This window comes from Excalfactoria chinensis, chromosome 5 (genome assembly GCF_039878825.1).
Source record: "Excalfactoria chinensis isolate bCotChi1 chromosome 5, bCotChi1.hap2, whole genome shotgun sequence".
Taxonomy (NCBI): domain Eukaryota; kingdom Metazoa; phylum Chordata; class Aves; order Galliformes; family Phasianidae; genus Excalfactoria; species Excalfactoria chinensis.
The window spans coordinates 41,344,313-41,371,187 of record NC_092829.1 but is presented as its reverse complement, the minus strand read 5'-3'; the positions used below and the strand labels follow the sequence as shown (position 1 = coordinate 41,371,187).

The following is a 26,875-nucleotide window of genomic DNA, read 5'->3' as shown; positions in this document are numbered from 1 at the left end:
ATGTCAGTGTGAGCCAGGGACTTGACCCTTCCCACAGTTCCAGAAGCTGGGTTTCATCCCATAGTGCCAACCATGCCTGTAGCCACGCTGTGATCCAGCAGTGCCTTCAGACTCAGGTGCAATATCTGCTTTGCTGGGGAGGCTTTGCCCCAGGTGTTTGGCACAGAAATTGGCCGCTGTCAGCCAGGCAGCTCGCTTTCATCTCGCCATGCAGTTTCTGTCCATTCTGTTTAACAGCACGTGACTCTGGATTTCAGAAATGCAGGAGTGAAGCAGTTGTTAGATACAAAGAAAATTCACTTTTTCGTGGTGCTGCTTTGGGGTTTGTAGTCCAGGCATCAAAAGCATAGATTCATGTCCTGACTTTCTGATCAGGACTCTGGTTGGAACAACCTGTCTCATAGACAGTGGCTGAGCTGGTGTTTTAGGGGTGCTTTCTGTTATGTACCCACCGGTGGGAGGTGCATGCTGGAGATGTACTGCAGTGGCCCTGTTCCACCCCAGGGCTGCAGCCTCCATCACTCCTCAGCTGGCCCTTCAGGTGTGTTTGTCTCTGTTGTGCAGCACATTGATACTGCAGGAGATAAAAATGCAGATTAGGATGCAAGCAAATTCCACCCGCCGAGGTGGGTGAATGTGATTAGTATCTGCTGACTGGCTTCCCCACTTCGCTTGCTAAATTATAGCTTTATTCATAACAAATATAATGTTCTTTTCAATGCATTTCATCAAGCAGATCGTCAGCTTTGATTTCTCATTCCTTAGTTTGCCTTTCTGTAGAATATTGCAGGGTTTTTTCCTCCAGATTGCTCTGAGCCCCCCTCTCATTTGCACCCCCTCCTGCAGCTGGAAATGGGCCACATCTGAGGATCTTTAAAGATAGGTGTGCTTGTTGGAGGAGAAGTGAAAGGGGAAATAAAGAGCGAGCTGCATCCTGTTTACACTGAAAATCCCTGTGGACATTGAACACAGTGCCCAGGTCTCGTCTTCAGGGCAGGAGGGCATAGCCACAGCCTCCTGCTCTCAGCGCATGCTGCCAAGGGGCTCAAGAGCTCAAGAGCTGCACAGGTTTTGCAGAATCAAGGTTGGAAAGACTGCTGAGACCAGTCCAATCCCAACCCATCCCCACCATGCCTGTTGAGCCATATCCCTAAGGGTCACATCTCCATGTTTTTTGAACACCTCCAGGGTGATTCCTGCTTTCCTGTTCTGCCCTGGGGATGTTATACTCCAATTGCTTAACCTAATTTTTCGACTTCTCAGCCTCATTTAACCTACTGTGGTGAGACGCAGCCAACGCATCGCAAGCATGTGAGTTTCTCACCCTTCAAGCTAGCTGCAGAGCACCTAGAGAGGAGATGTGGAATGGCTCTGAGTCAGCCTGCCTGCCTTCAGATAGGCAACCCAAAGACTTTGCCATGGGTATCTGAAGCTGTGTGTTGTGTAGTGGAATCAGCAGAGGAGCGGCAGCCCCTTGGAAGGTGAGGGCTTTGTCCCCTGTGCAGTTGGAGGACATGAGTGAGCATCCCACTTCCAAGAGATGGTCTGGGGGACCTGAGTGGCCCAAGCTTATACATCTAGTTAATGATTACTTAGGAGAGACCATCAGCTGCACCTATTTGCAGTTAGGCAGAGAGTATCCTCTGGTAGCAGAAGATATGGGGCAGGCTGGGAGCATGGTGAGGGATGGGGAAGGGAAGGTTGGCTGGTGCTGGAGAAGCAGAAAGCAGAAAGGGTGAATCACACTCTGCTGCATCCCAACAGCATGTAGCTGGCTGTGGGCAGGAGGGGATTTCTGATGGGAGATAATGAAATGAGGATGGAAGGTATGGAGTAGGAGTGCAGTGCCTTGCTCTGCAGAAATCCCCTTGCTTGTGATATGTTTGAAGCAGTTTTGTCTGTTCACCACAGGGTCTCCGGTGAGATGTCTGGGAGCACAGCAGGGATGCAGTGCCTTTTGTACTCCAGTGCTGTGATTCCAGGACCTGTGTGAACAAAATCTCCCACTTCTTGAATGCCTAGGAGGAGTGTGGGCTGTCATTCATGTTTCCTCCAGAGAATGATTAATTTTATAATCACGTAACACTTAAAATGACTGTGTAATGGTCAGAAGCAGACCTAGGCTCCATCTTTTCTTGGATATGGGAACAGAAAGGCATGGAGGACTTCCAGATGTAGTACTTGTGCTTAGGAAGAGCTGCCAGAGGATTAGGCAAGGGGAATGAATACCTGCAGTCCCTGGTTGGAATCTGAAGTCACATCTGATGCTCAGATTTCCAGGTATGGACAGGGGGAACTTTCGTTTAAGGATTATTATTTTTATTTTTTTGCAAAGCACACAAAACAAAAACTGAAGGTGGGACAAAGGGGTAGGTATTTATTACCCCGAGGACCGAGAAATCATAAGACATCTGTTTTATTTACTGTGCTTCTTAGGCATTGTTGTACAAACCCCACCTCCAGCCAGGCAGCTTCTGGAGGGACAAGTTTGTACCAAGTGATTCTGGAAAGATGAGAGAGATTCCTGGAGGAGAGATTTACATTGCCTATCATCTTATCACCAGCCTGTCCCTCTTGCTTTTTTATTTCTCTCTGCAGCAAGAGGGATGATTAAAGAGCTAGGGATTTAATTACAACCAGATTTGCCTGGGGGGAAAACCCACTCGGTGAAAGGACCTTGCAACAACAAACAGAAAGTTCTCCAGTTTCCTTGCTTTGAAGGATTTAGATGTGTGCAGGGGGTGGAGGTGGGGAAAAGGCAGGCGATTAGGCTGCAGTTTGCAAAACACATGCTGCCTCTGCCCTGTGAGGCCAAGTGCTGGCTCAGCAGTTTGGCCCTCCCCATCCACTCTCCTTGCAGCCCCAACACCCTCTGTTCTTGTAAGGCGAGAATGGCTTCTCATGTGCTTTCTGGCATTGCAGTCTCCATAAAATAACTTCCTCCTCCTCCCACCCAGACCAGCACATGTTTTTCTAACACTCGCAGCCCATCAGGACCAGTCCCCACTGTTTGGCGCACACTCAGGTCTTCCCCAACCTGTAACCAGCTGTGGTTCTGCCATCCAGTGCCACTCTGGCCCTGGGAACTTCTAGGCTGGAAATAGAGGTCTTGTTGCTGGGCTCTGTCCTATGCTTTTTTCAGTGGGCACTTATGAAAGAGCCTGTAGGAACAGTCTGCTATCCCTTAGCCAAAGGTGAATGTGCAGGACCAGCCAGATATCTGCTGGGTTTGACGGGACAAGGGAAAATAATTTCAAACTGAAAGAGGAAAGATTTAGGCTGGATGTAAGGAAGACGTTTTTACCAATAAGGGCAGTGAGACACTGGCAACCGCTGGTTACCCGGAGAGGCAGTGGATGCTTCATCCCTGGGGACATGCAAGCTCAGGCTGGAAAGGGCTCTGAACACTTGATCTAGTGTAGGTGTTCCTGTTCATTGCAGGGAAGTTTGACTAGATAGTCTTTAAGGGTCCTGCCCTATTCTATACCTTATCTATTCTAATTTTATGATTCTATGGACTTCTATGGATTTTTTTCTGTGTAACTACCTGGGGATGAATGCTGGTCCTGTGCAGCAAGGAAACTGCTCTGCTGAAAGGTCTGCCAAAAACTAACACCTCGGACTTTCAAAAAGCAAAAACCTCTGCTCTATAAGGTACTGAGGAGAGTTGTTGCTAATATCAACAAGTTATCTCTCCCAAGTTAAGAGGATCTCTAATGGATGCAGTGATAGCAGAGGTCTTTTTCTACATGAGCATCTGACCTAGTCTAGTGGAAGGAATCACCAGGGCAGCATAAAGGCAAAGAGATTTGGCTGTTCTGCATTCATCAGGAGACTTATTTGCCTTGACAGAAGGAGAGGGGGAAAAAATGTGTTGGTTTTTCCTGCGACATGTGTACACAGCCACGGGCAGTGCCTGTTATTTCACTTGCAAACAATTTCCTCTCCTTTTTGTTTATTGATGACAGAACACATTCCAGCCAGGTACACTGTCTCTGCCCGGCACTTCAAAGGAGGTCAGGTTACAAAGCAAGCACCATCCCTGCGATTAACTGCAGGAGGGACAGCCTGTGGGAGTCCAAGTAGAGGCTGCAAGCAAGGAAAAAACCCAGAACTCTCTCCAGCATCCCCACTTTTATAGGTTTTTCTTCCTCTTCAGCTCTTTCTAGGGCTTTAGGGAACTTATTCAGTTGGACTAGGTGATTTCAGTGGTCTTTTCCAACCCTGATTCCATGATTCTGTAATTCTGTGATTCTATACGTGGCTCAGGAAAGATCTCTGGTGGAGGTGATGGGTTTTCAGATGTCATTTCTGGCTGGAAACATTTCCTGAGTGCCCAGCAACTGGTAATATTATCCAGCACCTAAATCCAGATGCTGGTAAATAGAGTCCAGACTCAGTGTGATGGGTCTTCGTGGCTCATGGATGCATTGGCAGTAACCATGCTGGGAATGAGTAGCAACAGCCGAGGGGACTCTGTAAGCAGTGGGGAGGCTGGGGTCCATATTGCCCAAGGATGGCTGTGTGGCCTGGGACTGAAAGCAAGTGATTTGGGCTGATGCTTGCTGCTCCCATGGTGATCTGAATAGGCTTCCCCTGATGATATACTCCATGACTCAAGGATGGGCAGGGCCCAGGTTGCACCTCGTGGTGAATCCCAGTTAAATGCTCCATTCAAGCCCAGGCAAATTGAGAAACCTTTCCTCTGAAAGGATAGCAGAGCCAAGCCATGTTTGGGTGATGCCACCACCAAGCGGAGTCACACTGAGGGTGGGCTGTGCCCCATCCTGTGACTTGGCACAGCTTGGGCAGGAGGGACTGAGAGGCTGCAAGATGTTAATTGATGCAGCTTCGTTTGGGAGTTCTCAGCTTAATGAAGCGTGACTCAGCACCTCCTCCACCCACCTGAACTGAATAGGAGCCACCAGGGCTGGCCTCCTCTTCCTCCCACCTGGCCCATGTCCTCTGCAGGGCATGCATCCCGCATGACTCAGGTCACTCCATCCATGTCACAGCCTCACAATGCACAGTCCCCAAGGAGACCAGGTGGGTGGTACAGCCTGGGAAAGCCATGTGGGCCTTGTGCCACTGTCACACACATGATCTGAGCTCCTCAGCCCTGCCCAAGGGTGAGACAGGGAACAGCAGGAAAAGCATGTTCTGGGAACCCAAATTTCTGCATGGCAGATGTGTCCCTTTGTAAAAATTTGCTTGTGTTCTGAGGGAAAGCAAAGGGGTCCATTGTGAGATTTTTCATTAAGTTGTACCTTGTAGGAGGTATATTCAAACGGTCCCTATTTCTCTTTAAGTCAACTTTACTATATTTTCACTCTGTTATTTGCTTTTTACCAATAGTTTTTGTTGTAGTATCTATACTGTTGTTTTGTTGTTTTTTTTTCTTCCGGGTGGTTTGTCGTAGATTGACATTTCTTTTTAATAACTTCCTTCCTTATTTATTTTGCAACAGTTTCCCTTTGGTGGATTTTGGGTTCCTCCCTTTGGATTAATGCAGTAAGGCTGAGGGTAGTGTAGTTGTGGCTCAAGTCAAATCTAAGCACCAAGGTTTTCTTAGGCTTCTCTCCAAAGATTTACATTTTTGCTCCTCCTTCCCACCCCCTCTCCCCTGGTTTTTGCTTAAAATCTGCAAAACCAGTTCTCCATCTCTTGTACCTGCTCGTACTGCTGTGTCTGGATATTAGCATCTCTGTCATTCTTGTTTCCTGTATAAAAGTGATGAACTGCCCAATCTGTGTAGTTACACTGTAAAATAATAGCAAGAGAAGGTACAGGAGAGGAGGTGTTTTCCTCCTCTGCATACAGTTGTGCAGTTTTGCTTTGGAAGATATCACCAAACAATTTCACAAGGAAAATCTCAAGTTGGTTTTATCATCAGGTGCCTTTAAGTAGTTTCACTCAACACTGTTGATTGAGCAGTGATGAAAAAGTCATGCAAGCATCACTCAATAGAGAGATCATCATCTGACCTGACTTATCACTAAGATACAAAATGCTCAAAATCATGGTAAATGTCTTCAAGTTCAAGTCATCTACCACAACAGCAAAGTCCCATTTTCTCTCTGCAAGAAAGCAAGGCAATAATGTGTTTTCTCTTTCACATGCTCTCTGAGCTTGTTTCCATCCATATAAGATGGACTGACAGTGCCCATGTGCTTCATCCTCAGGTTGTCCAAGGTCTGGTGATTGGAAAACTCACAAGCCGTTGCACGGAGCAGACCCTGCTCAGACTCAGCATCCTCACCTTTGCTGGCGTGGGGCTGGGCATGGTAAGACTTGCTGAGGAGTCATCCACAGGGCCTTCCATCAACATGGTTCACAGGTGGGCAAAGTGCCTACTGGTCACTGGCAGTACCACTGCAGCCTTGCCAAGCTGTGTCTGGGGGAGCCGGCCAGCCTGGGCTTCTTCAAACACACAGCATTCAATAATGATAAGGAGCTGTGTGAGTAATAACTGCAGGGATTATGGAGTAATAATCCCTCACAGAAACCCGTGCATCTGTCCTGAGTCACTGGATTTGCACAGAGGTCCTGCCTTCCGTCCCTGAGTGGCCCCATTTCCTGAACTGCCCAGAAAGTAAATGCAGATTATGGGGAGGAAAACCACTGTGGTTGTACTGTACCCTGAGATGGCTGAGGATGTTGTCTCATCTTTCTAGCTTTGTTTTACTAATTCCTCCAAGCTTAGAGCATTTGGGGAAGGAAGTTGCAATAGGAAATAGTTTAGCTCCTCTGCTTTGGTGTTACCCATCACCAGTTGTGTCTGGATGGGTGAGAGGCAGCCTCAGAAGACAACTGGGAAACCCCACTGACAGAGGCAGCTCTACCAATATCTGTGTTTGCTCAGATCAGCAACACTCTGACGACCAACAGTGCTGTCCAAAGGATGGGACACTATGATAGGTCAGCCCAGACCCTAGCACTAGCATAAGGGTGTGTGGCTGGTCTCAGCATGCCACCATGGTGAGGAACATATGCACATAACCCAAGGTGAGCTTTAGGAGCTCTGAACCTTTGGGTTTCAGCTTAGAAATGAAGTGATCTGGGGAGTGTAATTCCCACTTTCCACCACAGAGTCAGTGGTAGAGGGATACATGAAGCCAGTGTGGCTATGTGGAAAGGGGAAAGCGGGGAAGGGAAGTTGTCGGTTTGAGAGCTGGCAATTACACCATGCCTGGAGGGCTGTGGACATCCTGACAGCATGGCCTGGGGACAGGGGTCAGCAATGACATCCCATGAGAGCTATTCATAGGCAGATGCAGCTGCTGGCCGCGCTGAGCAAAGAGTCCTTCTAAAGGATGTGACGGAAGCCTTTTACTTTGTCCCAGGGCATGGTTATGCCCCATCCTCCCTCCTGCCCTCTGGTTCCCAGGCACTGGCTTTTGAGCCCAGCTGCTGAAACTGCAGGGTCTGCCTTCCCTGCCTTGACAGTTCTCCCATATCTGCCCTGCTGGAGAAGGCTGCTGTCTGCTCAGCAGAAGGTGGGTAGTCAATAGTACACTCTACCTGACCTAATCCTCCCACGGCAGCCAAGAAGATATTCCCCAAGACATTCAGCCCTGAGTCTGCTCTTTCTAGCAGTTTCCTTCAGCCTCCAGCCCATGAGGACACTTTTACAAGGAAGGGGATCATCGCTGCCTTTTTTTTTCCCTACCACTGCTGTGTTGTCCTGCAGTGACATTTGCCCTGGCGAGGACTTACTCTTTCCCCGTCTGGATGTTTATGTACCAAATACCCACTTCTCTGCCTTTGTTCTTTGGTTCCCTAAGCAGGAGTGCCTAGTTCTTAAGCAAAACACAGGTAAAGTGCCCCTCCGAGGAGAGAAACCTCACCATGTACAAGTCCAGAGGGGAACTAGGAATAAACCTCACTATTTCCAAGTCATTAGTTAGCAATGGCTCTGGGCTGCTCCATCTTCTGTAGCCAAGAGGTGCAGACCAGATTTTATGAGCAAGAACCCCAGAGAATGAAATTTCTGGCTTGACCAGTGACTGAGCTGTTCTCCAGCCACAATAACACACCTTCAGACAAGGGTGAGGGCAGAGACTTGCAAGGAAGCGGGAGTTTCCTTTTCATGCCCCAGAGAAATCTATTTATTTGACCAGCAGGTCTGAGAGCTGCTCCAGTTCTGCCGCTGAGGGATCCTCAGCACTTTTGTTTTAAGTATTAAACAGCTGGAGGGATGTCTCCACCAAGAATATGTGCAATAACAAAATCATTACTCTCCCTAATTATGCTCGCTAATGTGCACCTTATGGCCGGAAGACCTATTCCAGATTACTGCATTTGATGAATTTATTAGTAAGGAAGCAGAAGAACAGGATTAGAAATCCCAAAGGTACGGTATTACATAATGCTCCAGGTTCATTTATTTTGACAAGCTTAGTTTGGTTTTAATTACTTATGATAATGAACTGAAATGCCTTCTCTAGGCTGTTTTGTATAACTAATGGAGGCTTCCTGAAATACACTGCATGCATCTGCTGCAGAATGTCTCCTTAGGACTTGGACAAGAGACAGAAGACCTGGGGGAGGGTGCAGGGATGTCACTAATTCCCAGACACTAAAAATACCCACGGCAATGCTGGAGAATGTGCTGCCAGATTACAGAGCAGGGGCTGCTCCTTGTTCTGCATCCTTAGAATGATTCCCAGCACACAAATGGTGGAAAAATATTGGAAAAGAAGGAAAAAAGAGGGGAAAAAAATATAGGCCAAAATCAGAGAATGCAAAGGAAAACCAGGGAAAATAAGGAAATACAAGAGAAAACAAGGGAAAACCATGCAATGCAAGGGTAAAGAGTTAGATAAAAGGGAAAAGAGGGGAAAGCAAGGGATAACAGTGGAAAAATAAGGGAAAATGGGAAATCAAGATCTAACATTTGAAAATAGTGGAAAGCAATGGAAAACAGGAAACAAAGAAAAGGGAAAACATGGGTAAACAGGTGAAAACAATGGTCAAGAGTTGAAAACAAGGGAAATGTGATAAAGGAGTGGGAATCAAAGGAAAACAAGGGGAAAGCAGCAGAAAAAAATGGATGGAAGACCTTGAAATGGCCAAAATGACACCATCACAAATCAGTTGTGGCTCCCACAATTTACCTAAAAGTCACAGATTTGGCTTTTCTGGACTGCTTCTAGCTGCAAAGCTGCTCTCTGTGCTCTCTAATGATCCATGTTCCACTGTGTTTTGTCACTTAGGCCCTGATGAGGACTGTATGGCATTACTGCATCGTCGTGGTGCCTCTGGTATTTGCCTTCAACGTGCAGGGCACCATCACTGACAGCATCCTCACCAAGGCCGTGCCCTCCTCTGACACCGGTAAGGCCATCACAAACATCAAGCATGTCTTTTAAAGGTCCTTTTCAACTCAAACGATTCTATGATTTTGCTATGAATGCTGGGATCCTGCAGCGTTCAGGCACAGTGCTTCCACCTGGGAGAGAAGCCCTGGGACTGCATGGAGGCAAGGGATGGAGTGTGCCAGGAGCAAATCTGCTGCTTCATGGCTTGGAGCAGCACTCATCAGGGAGGGGGAATACTGGAGGAAGGGCACCAAGGGGCTCTAGGGTATGAAGAAAGGCTGGAACTCATCCAGATTCTGCTCAAAAGGGCTTTGTAAGGAAAAATGGAGCATTGCTCGGCTGTTAAAGCCAGCCCAGAGGCAAAATTCAGTCAGAGAGGAAAATGGATTTAGTTGCCTCACCCTAGTCCTCGCTTGCGTATGTTGTTACGACAGGATGGGGTGGATGCAGATGGGCAGGATGGAGATGACCCAGGGGGTGACAGGAGGATGTTTTTGGATGCTGGGGGAGTATGGGCTCTATTGTGCCCATCCATCCCAGGCTGTTGCCACGCCACGTGCTCCTGGATCAAGACTAGGTGTGATGAGGAGGGACACAGCTGGCTAGGAGGATCACAGCATTGGAGGAAATCCATCTTCACTGGTCCTCTGTGCCTCTCTCTCTTGTGATGTGCCTCCTTATTGCAGTGTTCCCCAGGGAGGAGGCTCTGTTCCCAGGCAGGGCAGGAATGCCTGACGCAGCAGAGCTGTGGCTCTGCAAGCTGCCTTGCTGCAGCAGCTGTGGCGTGGGTGTCCCTGGGGGCAGTGCTGCCATGCAGTGCCGTTCCAGCACAGGGCTGCTGCACCCAAAGGGACAGAAGTTAAAGCATGGCTCCTTCCCCTGCCAACCCAAAACTGGCTCTGCAGAGGACCCATCCAAGGCCACTCCTACAGAAGCTCATGAATTCTCCAGAAGAAAACAAAGTGGAAATGATTTCATTCGTTTCCCTTTGATATATTTTTCCCTCCCCATCTTCAAAGGCAGGAAGGGAAAATGTTGTACGGCACACATGTGTGCCGCTCTGCTGAGTGTGTGTGCTGGTGGGAGCGCAGCCTCAAGCCAAGGCAGGCCCACAGTCACACAAGCACTCCTTGTCCCCCGAGAATGGGGGTCTTGTTACTGCTTTATGCATGAAGGCAGGGAGGAAGCAGAGCAGGGCAGTATCCTGGACCCATATCTCATGATTTGATTTGCACATCAGGCATAAAGCCTTAGGAGTAGAGCCTGCAGCGATACTCTGCCACCAGCATCCCAGCCTGGGGGAGAGGAGAGGAGAGGAGAGGAGAGGAGAGGAGAGGAGAGGAGAGGAGAGGAGAGGAGAGGAGAGGAGAGGAGAGGAGAGGAGAGGAGAGGAGAGGAGAGGAGAGGAGAGGAGAGGAGAGGAGAGGAGAGGAGAGGAGAGGAGAGGAGAGGAGAGGAGAGGAGAGGAGAGGAGAGGAGAGGAGAGGAGAGGAGAGGAGAGGAGAGGAGAGAAAGCTTTTTTGCTGGTGTGATGACTTGTTACTGTCAAAGGTCTGAAGTTAACTGGGATCCATCACATGAGTTGCTTGGAAATGGAGCAAGGGCTGATTTATAGTGTCTCAAAGCTCCAGGGCATCTGACACGAGGGATCTAATTTAAGCCTATTAAATAGAAATTATCTTTCTCAGTAACACATTACAGGGCTGCCGAGGAGAGCCCAGCCTTTCCAGAGGATGAATTTCAGCTCAAAAAAAGAACAAACAAAAAAAAATATAGAAGGGAAAAATAGTGCCTCCTCAATCATGAGAGCCAGTTTAGCAATTGCATGTAGTAATTAGTTTAATTCAAATACCCAGAGGGGGAAAAAAAAAATAATTGCAAAACCTGCCCAGAACGTTTGGTGGTTGTGGGATTGTTCCCATTGGCAAAGGGTCAGGCTGAGGTCCCACCCATCGCTGTTCCCATGCACAGGAGGAGCTGGGCAGCTCTTCAGGGAGGCTTCCCTCTCTGTATGTCAAACCTACACCCTCAGTTCGGCCTCAATGCACAAACATTTTAAACATTTTTGACAGAAGTGCAACAGTTCCAGGCCAGTGTGACACCAACCTGTGTCTGCCTGTCCTCCCACCAAGCTGGGATCATTTCTCCATGGTCACCATACAGATAGCACACTGGGATCCATGCCTTGCAAGCAGGACAGCTTCTCCCCTCACCTGAATGCCACTGGCACTGATTCAAGTCATGTATTGTTGGAAAAGTGATGCCAATAACTCATTATTGGTAGTAAGAATAATAACTGGGAACACCATTTCAGAGTAGGACCTATTCTCCTTGCATCGCTTGTCCATACTTTGTGTGAGATAATGGAGTTATGGCCCGCATGGTGAGAAGCCTAAGGTCGTGGCTGCATCCCATGTGACATCCTGGTGGAAAAACCTGCCCTTGCCCCAGTGGAGGTGCTTTCCCTCCTTGTGTTCACCATGCAAATGCATGCTCTGCTGGAAGGAGAACCGGCCGAGCCAGGTAAAAGGCTCCCATTGCCATCCAAATGGAAACATCCACTCCATTCACAAGTGGGAATGATCTTATGGGGGCTCAGTCTCTACTTATGCTTTTAGTTAGCTCTTCTTAAAGATGTAGTTAGACTTTTCTAGCTCCTGATACACTCCTAAGAGCTGTTCTTCTGTCCCATGAGAGAAAATACATAGTGATAGCTGCCTGGGTGGGCTGGGACCCCTTGGGTTCCCACAGCTGCTAATTATAATATTGAAAGGAGCTGCATGCTTTGCTTTGGGAGGCTTCAGTGTGTGCCCCTGGAAGCTGCCCCCATCCCACCCCATCCCATCCCACCCCATCCCATCCCATCCCATCCCACCCCATCCTATCCCAATAAGTTCAGGAGCATCTCAGTGCCAAAGCTTCCCAGAGATGGTTTGAGGCTACTTCCTACCTCAGCAGAGGGAGGCTACTAACCTTCACCCTGACATTTCTGCTGGTCTCTCCTAGGGGCCATGCTGGGGATCTGCGCTTCTGTCCAGCCCTTGACAAGGACGGTTGGCCCAACCCTCGGTGTCATTCTGTACAGGCAGTTTGGAGTCTCCTCCTTCGGCTACTTGCAGCTCATTGTCAATGTTGGTTTGTTTGTTTATCTCTTAAAGAGGAAAAGCCCACTGAGAGAGACAAAAAGCCACTAATTCACGAAAGCTGCCTCTTCCCTTTTTTCCACAGAAATAAAGCAAGCAATGTTGTTGTGTGTTCTCTAGCATTCTTGTGCTGGAGGCACAACCCTGCACTGAGCCCCTCCTGCTCTCACTGCAGGCTGCTCATAACTAAATACCTTGCAGCTGCCTCTAGTATAAAGTCTCATGCAAGAATTAACTGATAGTGACAGCAGGAAAAAGTTACCCAAAGGGAGTTACCAAGTCTGAAACGTTTGCAAAGAGCGCTTTGCAGCCCTGCCTGTGAATGGAGCTCAGCACTGCTGGATGCTCTCAAGGGAGTACGGGTTGGTTAGAAGGCATTGAGCCTCCTAGACAAGACAAAGCTTCAACAGGTTGTGTTCCCCTTTCCAAAAGAGCACAGCTTCTTGGACTGCAGGAAAAGAGCACCTGATGCCTTCCCAGACACTTCACTTTATCTAGAACTGGGGGAAGGCAGCAACAGGCAGAACATCATGGTATGGTTGCAGGGAGTTTCTTGTGCTGTCTTTAGGTGCCTTTACTCAATTACACGAGAAAATATCCCCCAAAAAGCCCTGACTGAGCACGTGAAAGGCTCCTGTATTCCCTCACTGGCCCTCAGTGCACTTTTCTTCCATGCTCTTCCCTGCAGAAGGATTACTGGGAGCTTCTTCACTCCACAGCTCCATCCAGGCCCCTGCTGCCTTACAGCCCCCACATCACACACAGCACCCACAAAGTCACCGCACCACCACGTGTAGTAATAAAAAGTGAACATTTCAAGTAATTTATTTGGAATGGACATATTAATGCAAAAGCAATATTAAGACCAATAACTGCTGAAAGACATTCGTCAAAATAAATACAAATATAGATACTACAAATAATTTAAACTGTGTCGAACACCACCAGTCAGTGTTGAATCTTCCTTGTGTCTCATAAATAGGAGAGAACCGTTCGCGAAGCCGCGCCACCCAAAGCACGTGGGCGCTTCGCTGGAAGTCCCGTATGAAAGTCTTTGGTTTTTTTCTTTATCAAAATGCATCTCAGGCGAAGCCCAGGGCTCTTTGCTCAGCAGCCTCCACAGGCCTTGGAGAAAACCAAGCTGCTCCCAGCTATCTTCCGCGCTTTCCTTCATTGGTACCCTGTCCCTTTTCAGTCCAAGACACTTGCTGTGGTTTACCATCCAGCGGTACGCTCTGAAGGCAGCAAGAGGAAGCAGGTTAGTTCAATGAAAGGGTAAGGAAAAAAAAATCGAAATAAAGGGCTCTGAAGGGAGAGGAAGCACTCCGCACTTATCGTGGCATTTGCGGCGTCTCTATAGGGCGTTCCGCAAGAAAAGCGCTGCTGAATGCCATTTCCTACCCTGATAACTCTCCGCCACAGACACGTGTTTGCCTGCCGCTCTGAATTCCCAACACTGTGCCCATCTCCCACCCGGAATTTCCAGCACTGGGTTCGGGAAGGGTGAATGAGCCCCATGAGTCGGGCACAAGAGCTGAGGGCACAGCGCACGTTGCGCTCAGGGTGCGGCACCCGGCTCTGCGCTGGGAAACACGAGGAGCGGCTGTGGGAGCCCCATTGCCTTGCTGCGGCACCATCTGTCCCCAAAGCACGGTGTGTGGGGGATACAGAGGTAAGGACTGGTGTGCAGGAGTTAGAGGTATCTATCTCTGTGGATTTGTTAAGCGTGAGAGGAATGGAGGGGGAGTGGGGGGGTGAGCTCACCTGGGGGCTCAGGGCGCCCGGGCCAGCCGCCGCTCCTGGGTGCCCGCTGCCTGCTCCATCTCCTGGCGGCTCTTGAAGTCCTGAATGGCCCTCTTGTTCTGGAAGTCGATGAGGGCCATGGTGATGGAGGCGTTCCAGCAGCTCTGGTCCGGGCACCGAAAGTCAATCTCCTTGCGGTCCTTGGTGACGATGGTGAAGTAGATGTATTTGCCCGTGCGCTCCACGCAGTCCACCTTGAGGATGGAGCCGAAGCCCAGCTCCTTGCCCTTGGCCCGTTTGTGCCCGTCGGGAAAAAGGCTGAGGCTGTCCTTGGTGAGCACTACCAGCTTCTTCTTCCACAGCTGGAAAAGGCTGTCGCTCCGCTTCTCCAGCTCGCCCTCGCGGATCACTTCTGCTTGCATTTTCATCCTCCCTTCCTCGTTCCTTCCCTCGTCCCTTCCTTCCGTCCTTCCCTCGCTCCCTCCCGGCTCCAGTTCCTCGGGCTGCCCTGCTCCCACCGCGTCTCGGACGGCAATGACTGAGCCCGGCCGCGTCGGGACCAATTTATTGCAATGATTCAGCGCCGGGCGCCTTCCGGTGCCTCCCCCGGGGAGTCAGCCCGCCGCCCCCTCGCCGCTCCGCCTCCCGCCCGCCCCCGGCCGCGGTGTGCTCCGCTCCGCCCCGCCGCGTTGGGACCCACGCGGGAGCCGAGCCCGATCTTGTAGTGTGTTGGACGCCGGCGTCGCGGTACGTTCGTGTCTGTGTGCCCGTTGTGTTCCGTGGTGGGGATGGGGTGGCTATGATGGACCCCACCTTGCAGCTCGTCTCCTCTCCGAAGCGTGCTCAGCCCCAGTGCCATCTCCCCCCTCCTCAGGAGCCCCACAGATGCCTGATTAGAACCCCCAGCCTCTGATTCGGGTCCTGACCAAGTCCTTTCACTTCAGCTCCACATCTATGCAGCGTCACCATGAAGTCTTCCCTCACAACCTCCCTGGGGACCCCACCTACCCAGCTCTGCACCAGTACTGCCCACCCTTATCGTTCTCACTGTCCCCCACAGTCACTACATTTACCCCATTTTCTTCCCCTTGATCCTCTTCTCAGGTTCGGTTCCATCATTTCCTAGGGCCTGGCCATTGACCACTGCCATGGGGACACTGGCATCAGGAGGTGGTACCCAGCAGCACTGGCATCCCTTCCTCTGTGCACTGCTGATTTTGCCACTCTTTACAACACTGTTTTGCCTGATCCAGCACCATAGCCAACAGCAACTGATTTATCTAACTTTAACAAGATGCAGCTTTTCCTTTCCAAGAGAATGGCCCAGATTGACACTATCTGGACAAGTGCTACTCTGGCCACTGAAATGTCAAAATTCCTGCCCAAAAGACTGTGTAAGAATGAGGGATCTGAAGTGGTAGGACCAGAGATAGAGCCTAAGCTGAGTTTTCATTATTATTATTATTATATTGTTCTAAAAAGGGATCCACAATGCAGCAGGGGAGCCTCTTTGTGCACAGGAAATGGGACACCACTTCAAATAGAGCAATCTGGCAGGAAAAAGGAGAGCTAGAAGGAACAGCTGCAGGAAGGCCCCCGGTCTGGAAAGCTACGGGACACAGCATGTCTGTGCACACCTTGCTTCAAACAGTCTGGTGCAAAGCAAAATCTGCTTTTCAGTGAGGCTCACACCTGCGGGTGGGGATCTGCAGCCCCCTTTTGGGGTTCGTCTTCCTGCTCTGGCTTTCATCAGGGTGATCTGCACCGATCCATCATACTAAGGAACACAGAACCGTCAGCGTGTCTTAGTACTGAACACTCAGAGCACTGCTAGGAAAAAGATTGGTTATCAGGGGGAAACAGAATGCTCAAAGTGTAGATAAGAAATGGGTTCTTGCAGCACCAGTCCTGATTTTCACCCTTTGTCAACTATAAGATTTATCCTTCTTTCTACATACATTGGGCTCGCTACGTGGATAACCACAGAAAAGGAAAGCCCAGTGTGGTTAACATACCGTGATTCTCTCTCATTTGCATTGTGGCCATGAAAAGTTGCACAGAACTGGTCTTAAAGCAAAGTAGTGGTGACACCACCGCCCTCAAACCAGGCAGCTCAGCTTAGGAAAAGGAGAAAAGTGTCTGCATTGCCTTTAAGATAATAGGAGTTAATGAATCAGTTGAGGAATTGATGAGGAGTTAACGGCTCTTGGCACCAGAATCTGGGAAGTGTGATGTTCCCAAGCACAGTTTGACTGCATGTGGGTGTCCCTTCCTAGAATAAAACAGAACTGAAGCAGCATCCACATCCACCTCCCACTTGCAGAGCCCAGCAGGGTGCTGCCACCTCCCTCTGCAGCACCCCTCTCCCAACCCACGAGAGGCCTTGTTGCTGTGTGTCATGGTGCAGCGCATGCTCCAGAACTGGGGTTTTGGTCATCGTTTCGGTTATTTGGGCTTGTGTATCCTCCCGCGGGCAGAAGTGGGTTGCCTTAGTTACACGAGTCGTGGTGACAGCACAGCAGCTATATGGGCGGCTCCGGGAAGAACGCTGCATTCAGGGCTCACTCCAAGAAAAACGAAAAATATCATCTTTTTTGAATGAGGAGATGGTGATTTATCTCCTCTGCAGCTCTCCCCACGCACTCTGCTATGGGGTCTCCAGCGGGTGGTAGTGATGCATTCAGCCCAGCCCAGCCCAACATCCCCCCCCTGGGGATGCAGGGCTCCCATCAGACACATCACCCCTTGCTCACACCCTGCATGCTATCAGCATTTCCACTGCTGTAATGTTATTTTTCCCGTTGCTATTTAGCTGCCGTGATCATAGCGATGTGCGCATCCCCTGTGATGGGTCTGTTCTGGGCAAGGACCACAGCTTCAGCCAGCATTACCCCTCCACAGCAGGAAGTGGAGAATTGAGGCCATATGATTTTATATATATATATTTATCCTAATGATTTCCTTTCCTTTAAACCTGACATCTGTAGGAGAAGAAAAGCCTGCTTACAGGATTGAGGTTGTAATCCTGCCAGCTGAAGTCGATTAGTAATGGGGAAACATACGCTCTCACCTCGTAAACTGCTGCCTTCCGAGTTTCATTGTTTGTGTCAGAGGGCGGCTGTACCCACAGGCACCCATGGCAATAGATTAGTGAGCATCAGGTCCCTTGAAATCCTGGATTAAAAGGAGCAACATACAGAGTAGCTGCAAACTGGGAGTGTGGAGCTGGAGAAACAGCAGTGAGGAGCAGCATTTTGTCATGCTTTCACATATATTTTTCCTTCATTTTTTTTTTCTTTCACTTTTTTCACATTTTCATGTTCCTTTATATATATATACATGTGTGTGTATAAGTGTGTATAATGTAATGTGCGTATTCCTCAAGTACACTGTGAAATTTAAGGTTATGGTTTGTTATCATCCTCCACCCTCACAAACATCCTGGCCCAAGCGGTGCCATCAGCGCGGGCAGAGCAGCTCAGGTCCCAGGGCAGAGCTGGGCGAGGCAGGGGCAGATGCTTTTGTCCTGGGGCACCTCACTTGGGATGGTCTCAAACAGACAGATGGAGGCCACCAAGGCTGTTTGTTTAATGATTACAGTAAATGAAATGCAGCAGGGCTGGAGCTTTTCAGCTGGTTTGGGGCTAACTTAAACAAGGGCAGCAGCGGAAGCATCTTTTCTCAGTCTGCCAGAGTTTTTCATGCCGTACGCAAGCCATGTATTAATCAGCAATATCACGTAGCCCCAGTTGCTCAATTTACTAATATTTATCTGACTAAGACTCCTTTTTCCAAAGCAGCTTGAACATGTTTCATCCCACTGACTCAGTGTGTTGCCGCTGTGTGCTGTAAACTGCTACACACCGTCATAAAAGCATCGCGAGGGGCCGGGGGCAGAAGGAGTCATCTCCAGGAAGCCGGTCCTTCAATGGGCTCCCAGTGCTGCAGCCATACAAGGGCATGAGCACTGAACCCACACGGGCACGTTGGGTCAATGCAGCAGTTACAGGTGTGTGTGCATGTTTGCTTCTGCCCAGAAGCTGTCTCCCCATCCGTGACCCACTGAGTAATTTAGTGATAGGATGAGAGGTCATGGCCTCAAGTTGTGCCAGCGGAGATTCGGGTTGGATATTAAGGAAAGTTTCATCTTTTTCAAGTGGTGAGGCACTGGCACAGCTGCCCAGGGAAGAGGTGGAGTCATCATCCTGTAAGTGGAGATGTGGCACTGAGGGATGTGGCTCAGTGGGCATGGTGGGGATGGGTTGGGAGTTGGACTTGATGTTCTTAGTGATCTTTTCCAGCCTTAATGACCGCATGATTCTGTGACCCTGTGTGGAGCACGTGCTGTACATCTGGACATCATGCTGGTGTTTAGACTGAGTACAAAAGTAAGAAAGTTTAAAAAAGAGGCTCACATTTCCTGGTCTCTTGAGGTCTCTTACTTACAAAAGTAAGAAAGTTTAAAAAAGAGGCTCACATTTCCTGGTCTCTTGAGGACTGCATGGATCTCACCATTAAATCCATTCTGCATGGATCTCACCATTAAATGCTCAGATCCATGTGTCTTATCTCATGTGAGACCTGAATACTTTGAGACATTAATCTGTGCCAATAGGTTAGCACACAGCCCTGGCTGCCATGGGACAGGCTGTGACCCAGTGCTTCTCCTTCAGTGAGAGCCAAAATGGTTGAGGACGTGGGAACACTGATGGCTTGCCCTGAAATACACAGCATTTACTGGAGTGCCCTGGACATTTGGTCACCCAGTGAGCCCAGGAGATGCTTTGGGCTACAGCTCATGATTTTAACAAGGCGGGACATTCCCAAACCCCATCCCGATAGCATAAATATTTGGGCAATCTTTATTTTGCGGCAACGGTAATAAATGTCAGAGACCTCAGCCCTGATTGACGTTGATGTACTCTGTGCTCATTAAGTCTGTGGCGGTCCCACATAGTGCCAGTCAGGCTGCAGCTGCCCATTGTGCTGTCAGTTCACCTTTTGTTACTCTGCTGTGCTGCAGTGATGGTATTTACTAAAGATCACAAAAAGCCAGGCCTTGCAGCAACACAGTGAATTGTAGATCACCACTCCAGGCACCCTGCCCCTTTTCTGCAGCCAGTAAAGTGGCTTTGAGTCATCTTTGCCTGTTTTTATCTGTGTGTAGAGATGGTTCTCTTAGGAGATCCTATGGGTGGCTTCGGCCAACAGCTGTGAGTGAGACATAATTTGTTGTGTATTACAAATTTATTCTCTGGTGTAGAGACAACTGAAAACATGCCAAACTCAATGGCCAAGCAAAGGTGCTGGAACAACCCCGAGTGTGTCCCATTTCCCTGCAGGTCCCTGCTGTGCCATCCACAGCCCCCACCAACACGCTGAGGTCATATGGACATGACAAACCTCACTGCAAACCTCATGGCAGGGATAAGGAAGGGTGAGATGTGCTCCTGGGGGCTTTCAGCACGGCCAGCATTGATGGCTGTGTGTGCCCCAAGTCCCCTCCCAGCTGTCCCACTCATGGACTGAGCTTTGCTCCATTTTTTTGGCTTTTTTTTTTTTTCCTTTTATTCTTTCCTTTTTTTTTTTTTTTCTTTTTTGTTTTTTGACTCATCAGTGAGTAAACTTTATGGGTAAACACTGAGATCAGTTGCCAGATCGCTTAACCAAAAGATCAGCAAATGCGAGGCGGGGGAAGGATGGTGAGGTCATGTAACTGCCAAGATTTGGGTTATTTTGCATCTCCAGCCAGGCTGAGGAGTGATCCCAAACCAAACTCTCAGGCACATTACTGCCAGCTATCTCTCTTTCTCATATATATATTTATATATGCTCTCTATTCATCAACTTTAGTAGCTTCAAGAAAATCATGGAATGGCTTGGCTTGGAAGGGACATCAAAGCCCACCCAGTTCCAGTCTCCTGTTGTGAGCAGGGCTGTTCCCCACCAGCTCAGGTTACCCAGGGCCTCATCCAACCCGGCCTTCAGCACCTCCAGAGCTGAGGCACCAACGGCTTCTCTGAGCAACTTAAACCATGGGAGAAAAAGAAAAAGGATCATCAGCGATATGTACTTTCCCTAACTTTGTTTGACTTTCCCAAAGCTCACCTGCCCCAGCTGCGTAGCCTGCTGGCTTCCCACTGCCCCAGCTAATAGCTCCCGATGGAGCTACCTTGTGAAAGCTGGATCTGTCTTTTCTTCCTGTCGGTTACTCAGATCTTCTTGTGTTTGAACACCCAGCTCCACCTTGACAAATATTTGCAGGAGGTAGCTCAGGGCACGTCACAGCCCCGGATCTGGGGCTGTGCTGGGGTGGGCTCAGTGCTGAGGGCTGCAAAAATCAGTGGTGAGCTGTGATTGCAGCACTGTGTTCCACACGGCCCTCATTTCACACAGCTGTGTCATGGGTGGGAAACTGTAGACTGTGTGTGTGTGGTGGACAGGATGGGATCTGACACCTGGTGCAGAAAGTGACACCTTAGACCAGCTTTAAACACATGAACTGTGCAATGTCCTGAAAAACTCCTAATGCTGAGCCTCTGAGTGCTCCAACTTACTGGGCCAAAAGCCTAGCCATTAACCCCCAATTACCAGCTTCCTTGAAAAGAGGTTTCCTTTAGGGTGACACTCATAAAGTAGAACTGAGCCAGTTCTACTCAGCCGGTAGTGGGTTTAATTCAAGCTCTTCTGGAGCCACTGTAACCAGAGGGGGTTCCGGCAGTAGGAATACAATACTGCAAATCCCTTGGCTTTAATATTCAACAATTAATTGAATTATTATGGTTATTAATTATGTTGTCTACCTTATTGTTAGGTCACTGTTGTTGTTATTATTGGAGATTGTAACCATTGTGCTCCTACTCAGATCAGAGAGCAATACCAACACGCCGGTCCCACAGGCTGCTAAGCCTCGGAGCTGGGAAAGAAACTCCGGGTGGAGAAAAAGGAGTTAAGGCTCTTGGCAGGCGTTGAGATGACTCAGGCATTCCTTCAGCTTTAATGGGGCAAGAGTCAAAGTCACAGAACTGGACGGATTTCCCATAATTGGACAACCTTCTCCAGAAACGAACACTCAGACTTGCATCAGCAGTGGCGAAGGCTGCGGCTGGGTGCGGGTGGCCGGGTGGGACACGGAGCTAAAATGTCGTGGCTTTTGATGCAAGTACCAGCACGGGTAGGACAGGGTGTTCTGGGCATGGACAGAGCTTGGGCAGCCCTTCACAAACACGTGTGTTTGTTTGTCCTGCTTAGAGGTGGCCAGAAAGGAGTAAATGAGAGAGCACACCATTCATTTTCAGAAATAGTGCCAAACGAAGCCAAAGCTCCTGACACTTAACCCCACCAGCCCATGGCAGGCTTCATGGCCAGTATCCCCAAGAGACCCTGAGGAGCAGAGCTGCTCAGAGGCAGGAGCAGTGCCAGCTTTCAGTGTGCCCATCTCCCTCCTTCCCCTTTTTTCCCCCATCTGTTACTGACAGCATGGCTCAGTCCCTAATCCCAGCCTTCCCTTCTTGACTAGCACCATCTCCCACGCATGACGATGGCCACAGGTGCTTGGTGGAGCTCTGCCATTCAGGATTCATTTAACCACCCATCAATTAGCACCATGTGGCTCGTGGCTGTGCCAGCAATCAGCAGCAAGGGCTGTGCTTTGCCAATGCTGAGAGAAACCCAGTGTCCCACGGGGCAATAGCAACACAGGTTTGGTCCCAGTGCCCTGGGTGGGCAGCACGGTGTCCTTGGTGCTGGGTGTTAGGGTCTGGCCACCCTATGAGCACATTTCTTTGCAGAGTGACAAGCCCTCAGCCCAGCCCTGCCTGTACACCCATAGCTGATAAGAGAAGGAACCTGTCCCTTATCTGTGGTGACTCAGCTGCTTCTCCTTCACTTACCCTCCAGAGGCTTGGAAGGATCACACCTGCTGCACCTCCTTCTTTCAGGGACTTCAACCTTCACTTGCCACTTATCACCACTCAGTGCTTCTTCCTACAGGACTTTTTGCTACAGCCCTCACATAGCCTCCTCAATTGGCAATTATGTCATGATTATTCAGAAAAAGGTAATCCACTCCAGCAGATCCATACCCTGAATGTTTTGTTGCCATGGAGGAGAAACACCTTCCCACGCAATGTGTGCCCACTGAGTCACTGCAGCCACACCGTGGTGGCACCACTGAGGGAGGAGGTTGTTTTATCCCATGAAAACGTCCCTTTATTTAGCAGCACCTTCACCCTCAACATGACGTACTTCCAGGGTTGAGAGTGCTTCTAGGCCATGTCTTCTCCCAGAAACACTGTATTTTTGTGAAGGTGCTCAGGAGGCATCACTGGCAGGAGCCTGGGACCTGTCGCATAATTGCGGTGACCGCATGTGGTGAGAACTTGGGTATCCCAAGAGGGGCACCAGGATGAGGATGCAGATGATGACAGTTACCCTGGATGATGCCCGGATTGGCAAGTTGTGGGGCACAGGATGCCAAACCCATTGGCCCATCCACTATAGCAAATTCAGGGCAGGCGCTGAGGCGGCAATCAATAGGAAATGGGGGTATGGGGCTGATGAGCTCTGTGGGAGGCAGTGACAGGCAGAGAGGAAAGCCAGAAGAGCTTTTATCTGCCCCACCCTTCTGAGGGTGGAGGCTGCTGGATCTGGCCCAGCTCTCGCACGTTGCTTCCGTTCAGGCTTTGTTTGAAAAAAAAGAAAGAGCAGGTTTCACTTCTTGGCCCAAGGAAGCACACTGGCCCATCGGGCACGCAGCTGGGCAAGCAGCACAGTGTGACTCAGCCCTCCCAAGTGCAGCCTGCGATGTGGCCCAGCTATATTTGCCAAGCAACTGAATTGATCATTGCTCAGAAAGAGACTTTGGACCTCGCTTCCTTTCCTTTTTATTCCCCTCCCTTCCCCTCCTCCCCATTTTATTTTTCACTGTTCCTCGCGTGACCATCCCCAGCTACATGTTGGGGAGCCACCAGCCTAGGCAGGGGACGTGGCACACTAATGGGGAGCCACAGGAATCATCTGTAGAGAGAGTATGTGCAAGGAAAACCCCAAAATCAAGGCGGGGGGCAACGCTTGGCCATAGGGTTAGCTGTGCAGCTGCTCGAGGCAGATCCAGTAGCAGGAAGAAGAGACCTGGGTTGCAAGGCCCAGGGTGGAGGGCTGCAGGAGGCCATAAGGTCTTCATACCTCTCTTCAAGGCACAAGACCCTCCTGGCTACCCTGATGGTATGGTGTGAGGCAGAGCGAGATGTGTGGGCATCATGGGATCCTGTTGCTGCGGGCTTGCGGCTCCTCCCCTAGCAGCAGCCAGCCCGTGTTTCACTCAGATGTTTCTGGGATGTGCCGTGTGTGGGGAGGCATCGGTTTGGCTCTGCAGGGATTTTTGGTTGGGTTCTTTTCCCTCAGTCGTTCGCTGCCCCTTTGATGTTCTGCCTCCGACACCACAGCTCGCCTGGGGCGCCAGGGCTGGATCCGAAAGCCCCGGTGGCGTGTCCAGAGGCAGCCAGCTCCCATCCGCTCCCCCCGCACCCCCTGAGCAGGGCTGGGTGGAGCCCCCCGACACCCACCGCACTCCCTGGCACTGCCTCAGGGCCACGCTCGCAGGGGGCCGGCCCCACTCCCCACCCCACCGCCCCCTTTAATTAAAAATTGAAATAACATAATTACCTCTTCATTAAAGCCAATTAAAGCTGGCTGACGAGGGAGGTAGGCGGCACATTTTGCAACTCGCCGCGGAGATGAGACAGTGCGCAGCTCAATTACGGCGTCTGTTGCTTCGCCTCAACCCCACGGCTTCACCGGGGCTCGCTTTGAAAGCAGCTCCGGGTGGTCGAGGAGAAAGGCTGGGCAGCCTCGCCTGCTCATCATCATCTTCCTCCTCTTCCGCCTCCTCCTCTTCCTCCCCATCTGCCCCCTCTGTCCCTGCAGATGCAGGAGGGCTGCTTCAAAGCCATGGCCAGCAAAACCCATGCAGCAATCTCCACCCTGCTCACTGTTAGGAATTGGCTCAGCCTCCAAAGAAGTGGGACACCTCTGCAGAGAGGCCTCCTCCAGAGCCCACAGCAGGAGGTGACACAGTGCCCCTGTCCCCTGCCTCCAGCACCCCTTTAGCTCGGGCAGGAGCTCCCATCCATCCCTCAGCCCCAACGATTTGCAGCCCACTGAGCTCCACCAATGTTGCAGCTGCAGCCAAAACCTCAGCACTGTGCTTTGCTCTCCTACTGCCAGCTGTGAAATGCCTGAGAAAACAGCCCTCATTCGCACTTGGTTGCACACACTGCGCTTGTATACATTTTGACCTGAACCGTGCTTATTAAACCTATTTGCGTGTGTGTGTAATAATAGTCCGGCCTCCTTTGTAGGCGATCTTTCTTTCCAAGATCTCCTTTTTGATCTTTTCATAGGCTAAGCAACAACTCATCCTATATAAATCTGGGATTGAAAGGACATAATTTGTTTTTCCTTGCTTTTTTGAAGCGGTGAGAGATGAAACGGCTCAGGGGAATGTCAGCAGTGGTTGTATCTTAATTGGTTTTTCTCTGCATCAAAATGCCTTGAACTATTCACTCGTGCACAGCAGTGCCGTGCGACCTTTCTGCCTCTCCCAACAAGTTATAGCCCATCTCCCACTTGAGGTGTTTTCACTGTTCGTGGCACTGACACTAATTCTGCACCCACTCCTCCTCTTTCCGTCCAGGCATTTCAAAGACTTCCAAAGGCGCCTTAAGCCAGGAGTGTGAAAGGAAGAAGGAAGACTACGTAATTGGGTGAAATTAGGGAAAAAAAAGGGAGGGAGGGAGGGGAGAACATCTTGCAGCCTTTCCCTCAGCCCACACACTGGTTTTCCCCAACGCAGCAGCTGGGTGCACGTGGCCAACTTGTGCTCCTGCTCTCCTGACCTCAGGTTTTTGCCTGCAAGTGTGAACTTCCCTCTGTCAGCCAAGAAGGCCAAATCGCAGCAGCGAACCCCTCTTTTCCCCCTAAAAGTTGGGCAACTGTGCAACAGCTGCATTTCGTAGAATCATAGAACCACAGGATCATTTGAGTTGGAAGGGATCCTTAAGGGCCATCTGGCCCAGTTCCCTGCATTGAGCAGGGTCACCTACACTGGATCAGGTGCTCAGAGCCCCTTCCAGCCTGACCTTGGATGTCTCCAGGCATCCACCCCTCCCTGGGCAACGTGTGACAGTGCCTCACCACCCTTACTGCTAAAGACTTCTTTAACAGCTCACAAAGAGTAGAGACCAATGGTTCTTCCCAGCGTCGTGCCATTCTGTTTAGTTTCTGCCCCAAGCAAAGGCAAAATATTATCACACATATTATTTTCCTTTGGGTCACATTGCATAATGAGCACATTCCTTTCCATCCCGCTTCCCTTTCAGCCCTTTAAGCTGGGACGGCTTCGGTATCGGCAATGCTCAACCCGTGGGTGCTGGGGGCAGAGAAGGGGTGAGCAGCAGCAGGACAGCATTGCTGCAGGCTTCCCCTTTCAGAGGGGAAACCTCTTTGTCAGGATTTGGGCTTTTTGCAGGGTGCTGGCAGCAAGGTTGGTGTGAGCTGGCAATGGGAGCCTGCGCTCACCGGGTTTCATTCACCTGGGTTGGTGTCTGGATTCCCACGGTAAAACCCGGCGGGTAATGAGGCTTGTGCAAGAGCGGGGCAGCTGGGTGGAGCAGCTCGCTTGTGTAAGGGCGAGGTGAACAATCAGAGAGGGGACCGGTCTGCAGGCAACGCTGGCACTTGGCGAACAGCTCAGCCTTCATTCACAGGATGCTTCATTAACAGCGCACAGCCTTGGAGGGGTTCATTCAGGTATTTAGATCCTTGCTTTGAACGCTTGTCAGACCTGAGTGGCTGACAGCGCTTGTTATCCTCGGCCCACGAGAGGAAGGAGGTATTTAGGACAGACACGGTGTGAGCGCATGAGGAAAGGGCCTTGCCTGCTGTGGGTGGTGTGACCATGCTGCCTGGGAAAGCAGCACCTCCGCTCATGGGTCACAGCCACGGCACGGAGCTGGGCAGGGGCCAGGAAACAGCACCTCCCCGGCTCTGCTTCAGAAATCAAGAGTCTGATCCATTGGAGGAGGCAGAGAGCGAAGCAGCACAGGTGGCAGAGCTTTGTGGGGCTTTTCTTCTTTTTAACAGCTTACAGAAAGCGCTGCCATTTGCAACAGCTTTCTAAGATGATCTGCAGGAGGCCGACTTCACATCCACCAGCAGCTGCACATAGAGGGCCATGGCACCAGGTGGCGTTCAGCATCCCAAGGCTGTGGGAAACGTAACATGGGCGAGAAGCGAGCCTCACATCTCTCCTAGGCTGCAATTTGTGTTTATAGGCTCAGCTGGAAGGGCTGCCTCCTAGCTCACCAAGCTGTAATCATTTCCCAAAAGGATCAAGCTGAGATGCTTCAGTAAAAGGCACAGATGAGTTCATAAGGTTATGTGCTAACGCAGGGCAGCATGTCTGACATCTCAAGCTCGCCTTCTGAATCACCAGATTCGCAAGGAAGAAGTGATTTCCTTGTGCCACAACCAGCCCAACCTCTCCCTGTGTGTTCTCCAGCCATACTGAGCTGGCTTCCTGCAGGAGAGAGCGTTGGCCTGGAGCTGCCATCAGGGCAGTTTCCCTGAGAATGAATTTATTAAGTCTCCTTTATTTTAGAACAGGAA

The 26,875-nt window shown here is 50.2% G+C and overlaps 2 protein-coding genes across 3 annotated transcripts in view; one reads left to right on the top strand and one right to left on the bottom strand.

The window, feature by feature from the left end:
• Window positions 1–12,745, top strand: part of SLC67A1 (solute carrier family 67 member 1) — a 53,736-nt gene extending 40,991 nt beyond the window's left edge. For both annotated transcript variants that reach the window (XM_072338430.1, XM_072338431.1), the window contains 3 exons: window positions 6,183–6,284; window positions 9,216–9,336; window positions 12,327–12,745. In XM_072338430.1, the coding sequence (XP_072194531.1) occupies window positions 6,183–6,284; window positions 9,216–9,336; window positions 12,327–12,514 (411 nt within the window). In that variant the 3' untranslated portion in view covers window positions 12,515–12,745. The remainder of the gene's footprint in view (window positions 1–6,182; window positions 6,285–9,215; window positions 9,337–12,326) is intronic.
• Window positions 12,746–13,257: 512 nt separating this feature from the next.
• On the bottom strand, window positions 13,258–14,816 carry PHLDA2 (pleckstrin homology like domain family A member 2). Its single transcript, XM_072338368.1, has 2 exons — window positions 14,228–14,816; window positions 13,258–13,698 (listed from the first exon to the last, which is right to left on the bottom strand). Exon 1 carries the CDS (start codon window positions 14,632–14,634, stop codon window positions 14,236–14,238), a length of 399 nt encoding a protein of 132 aa, XP_072194469.1. The 5' UTR covers window positions 14,635–14,816; the 3' UTR covers window positions 13,258–13,698; window positions 14,228–14,235.
• Window positions 14,817–26,875: the final 12,059 nt, after the last annotated feature.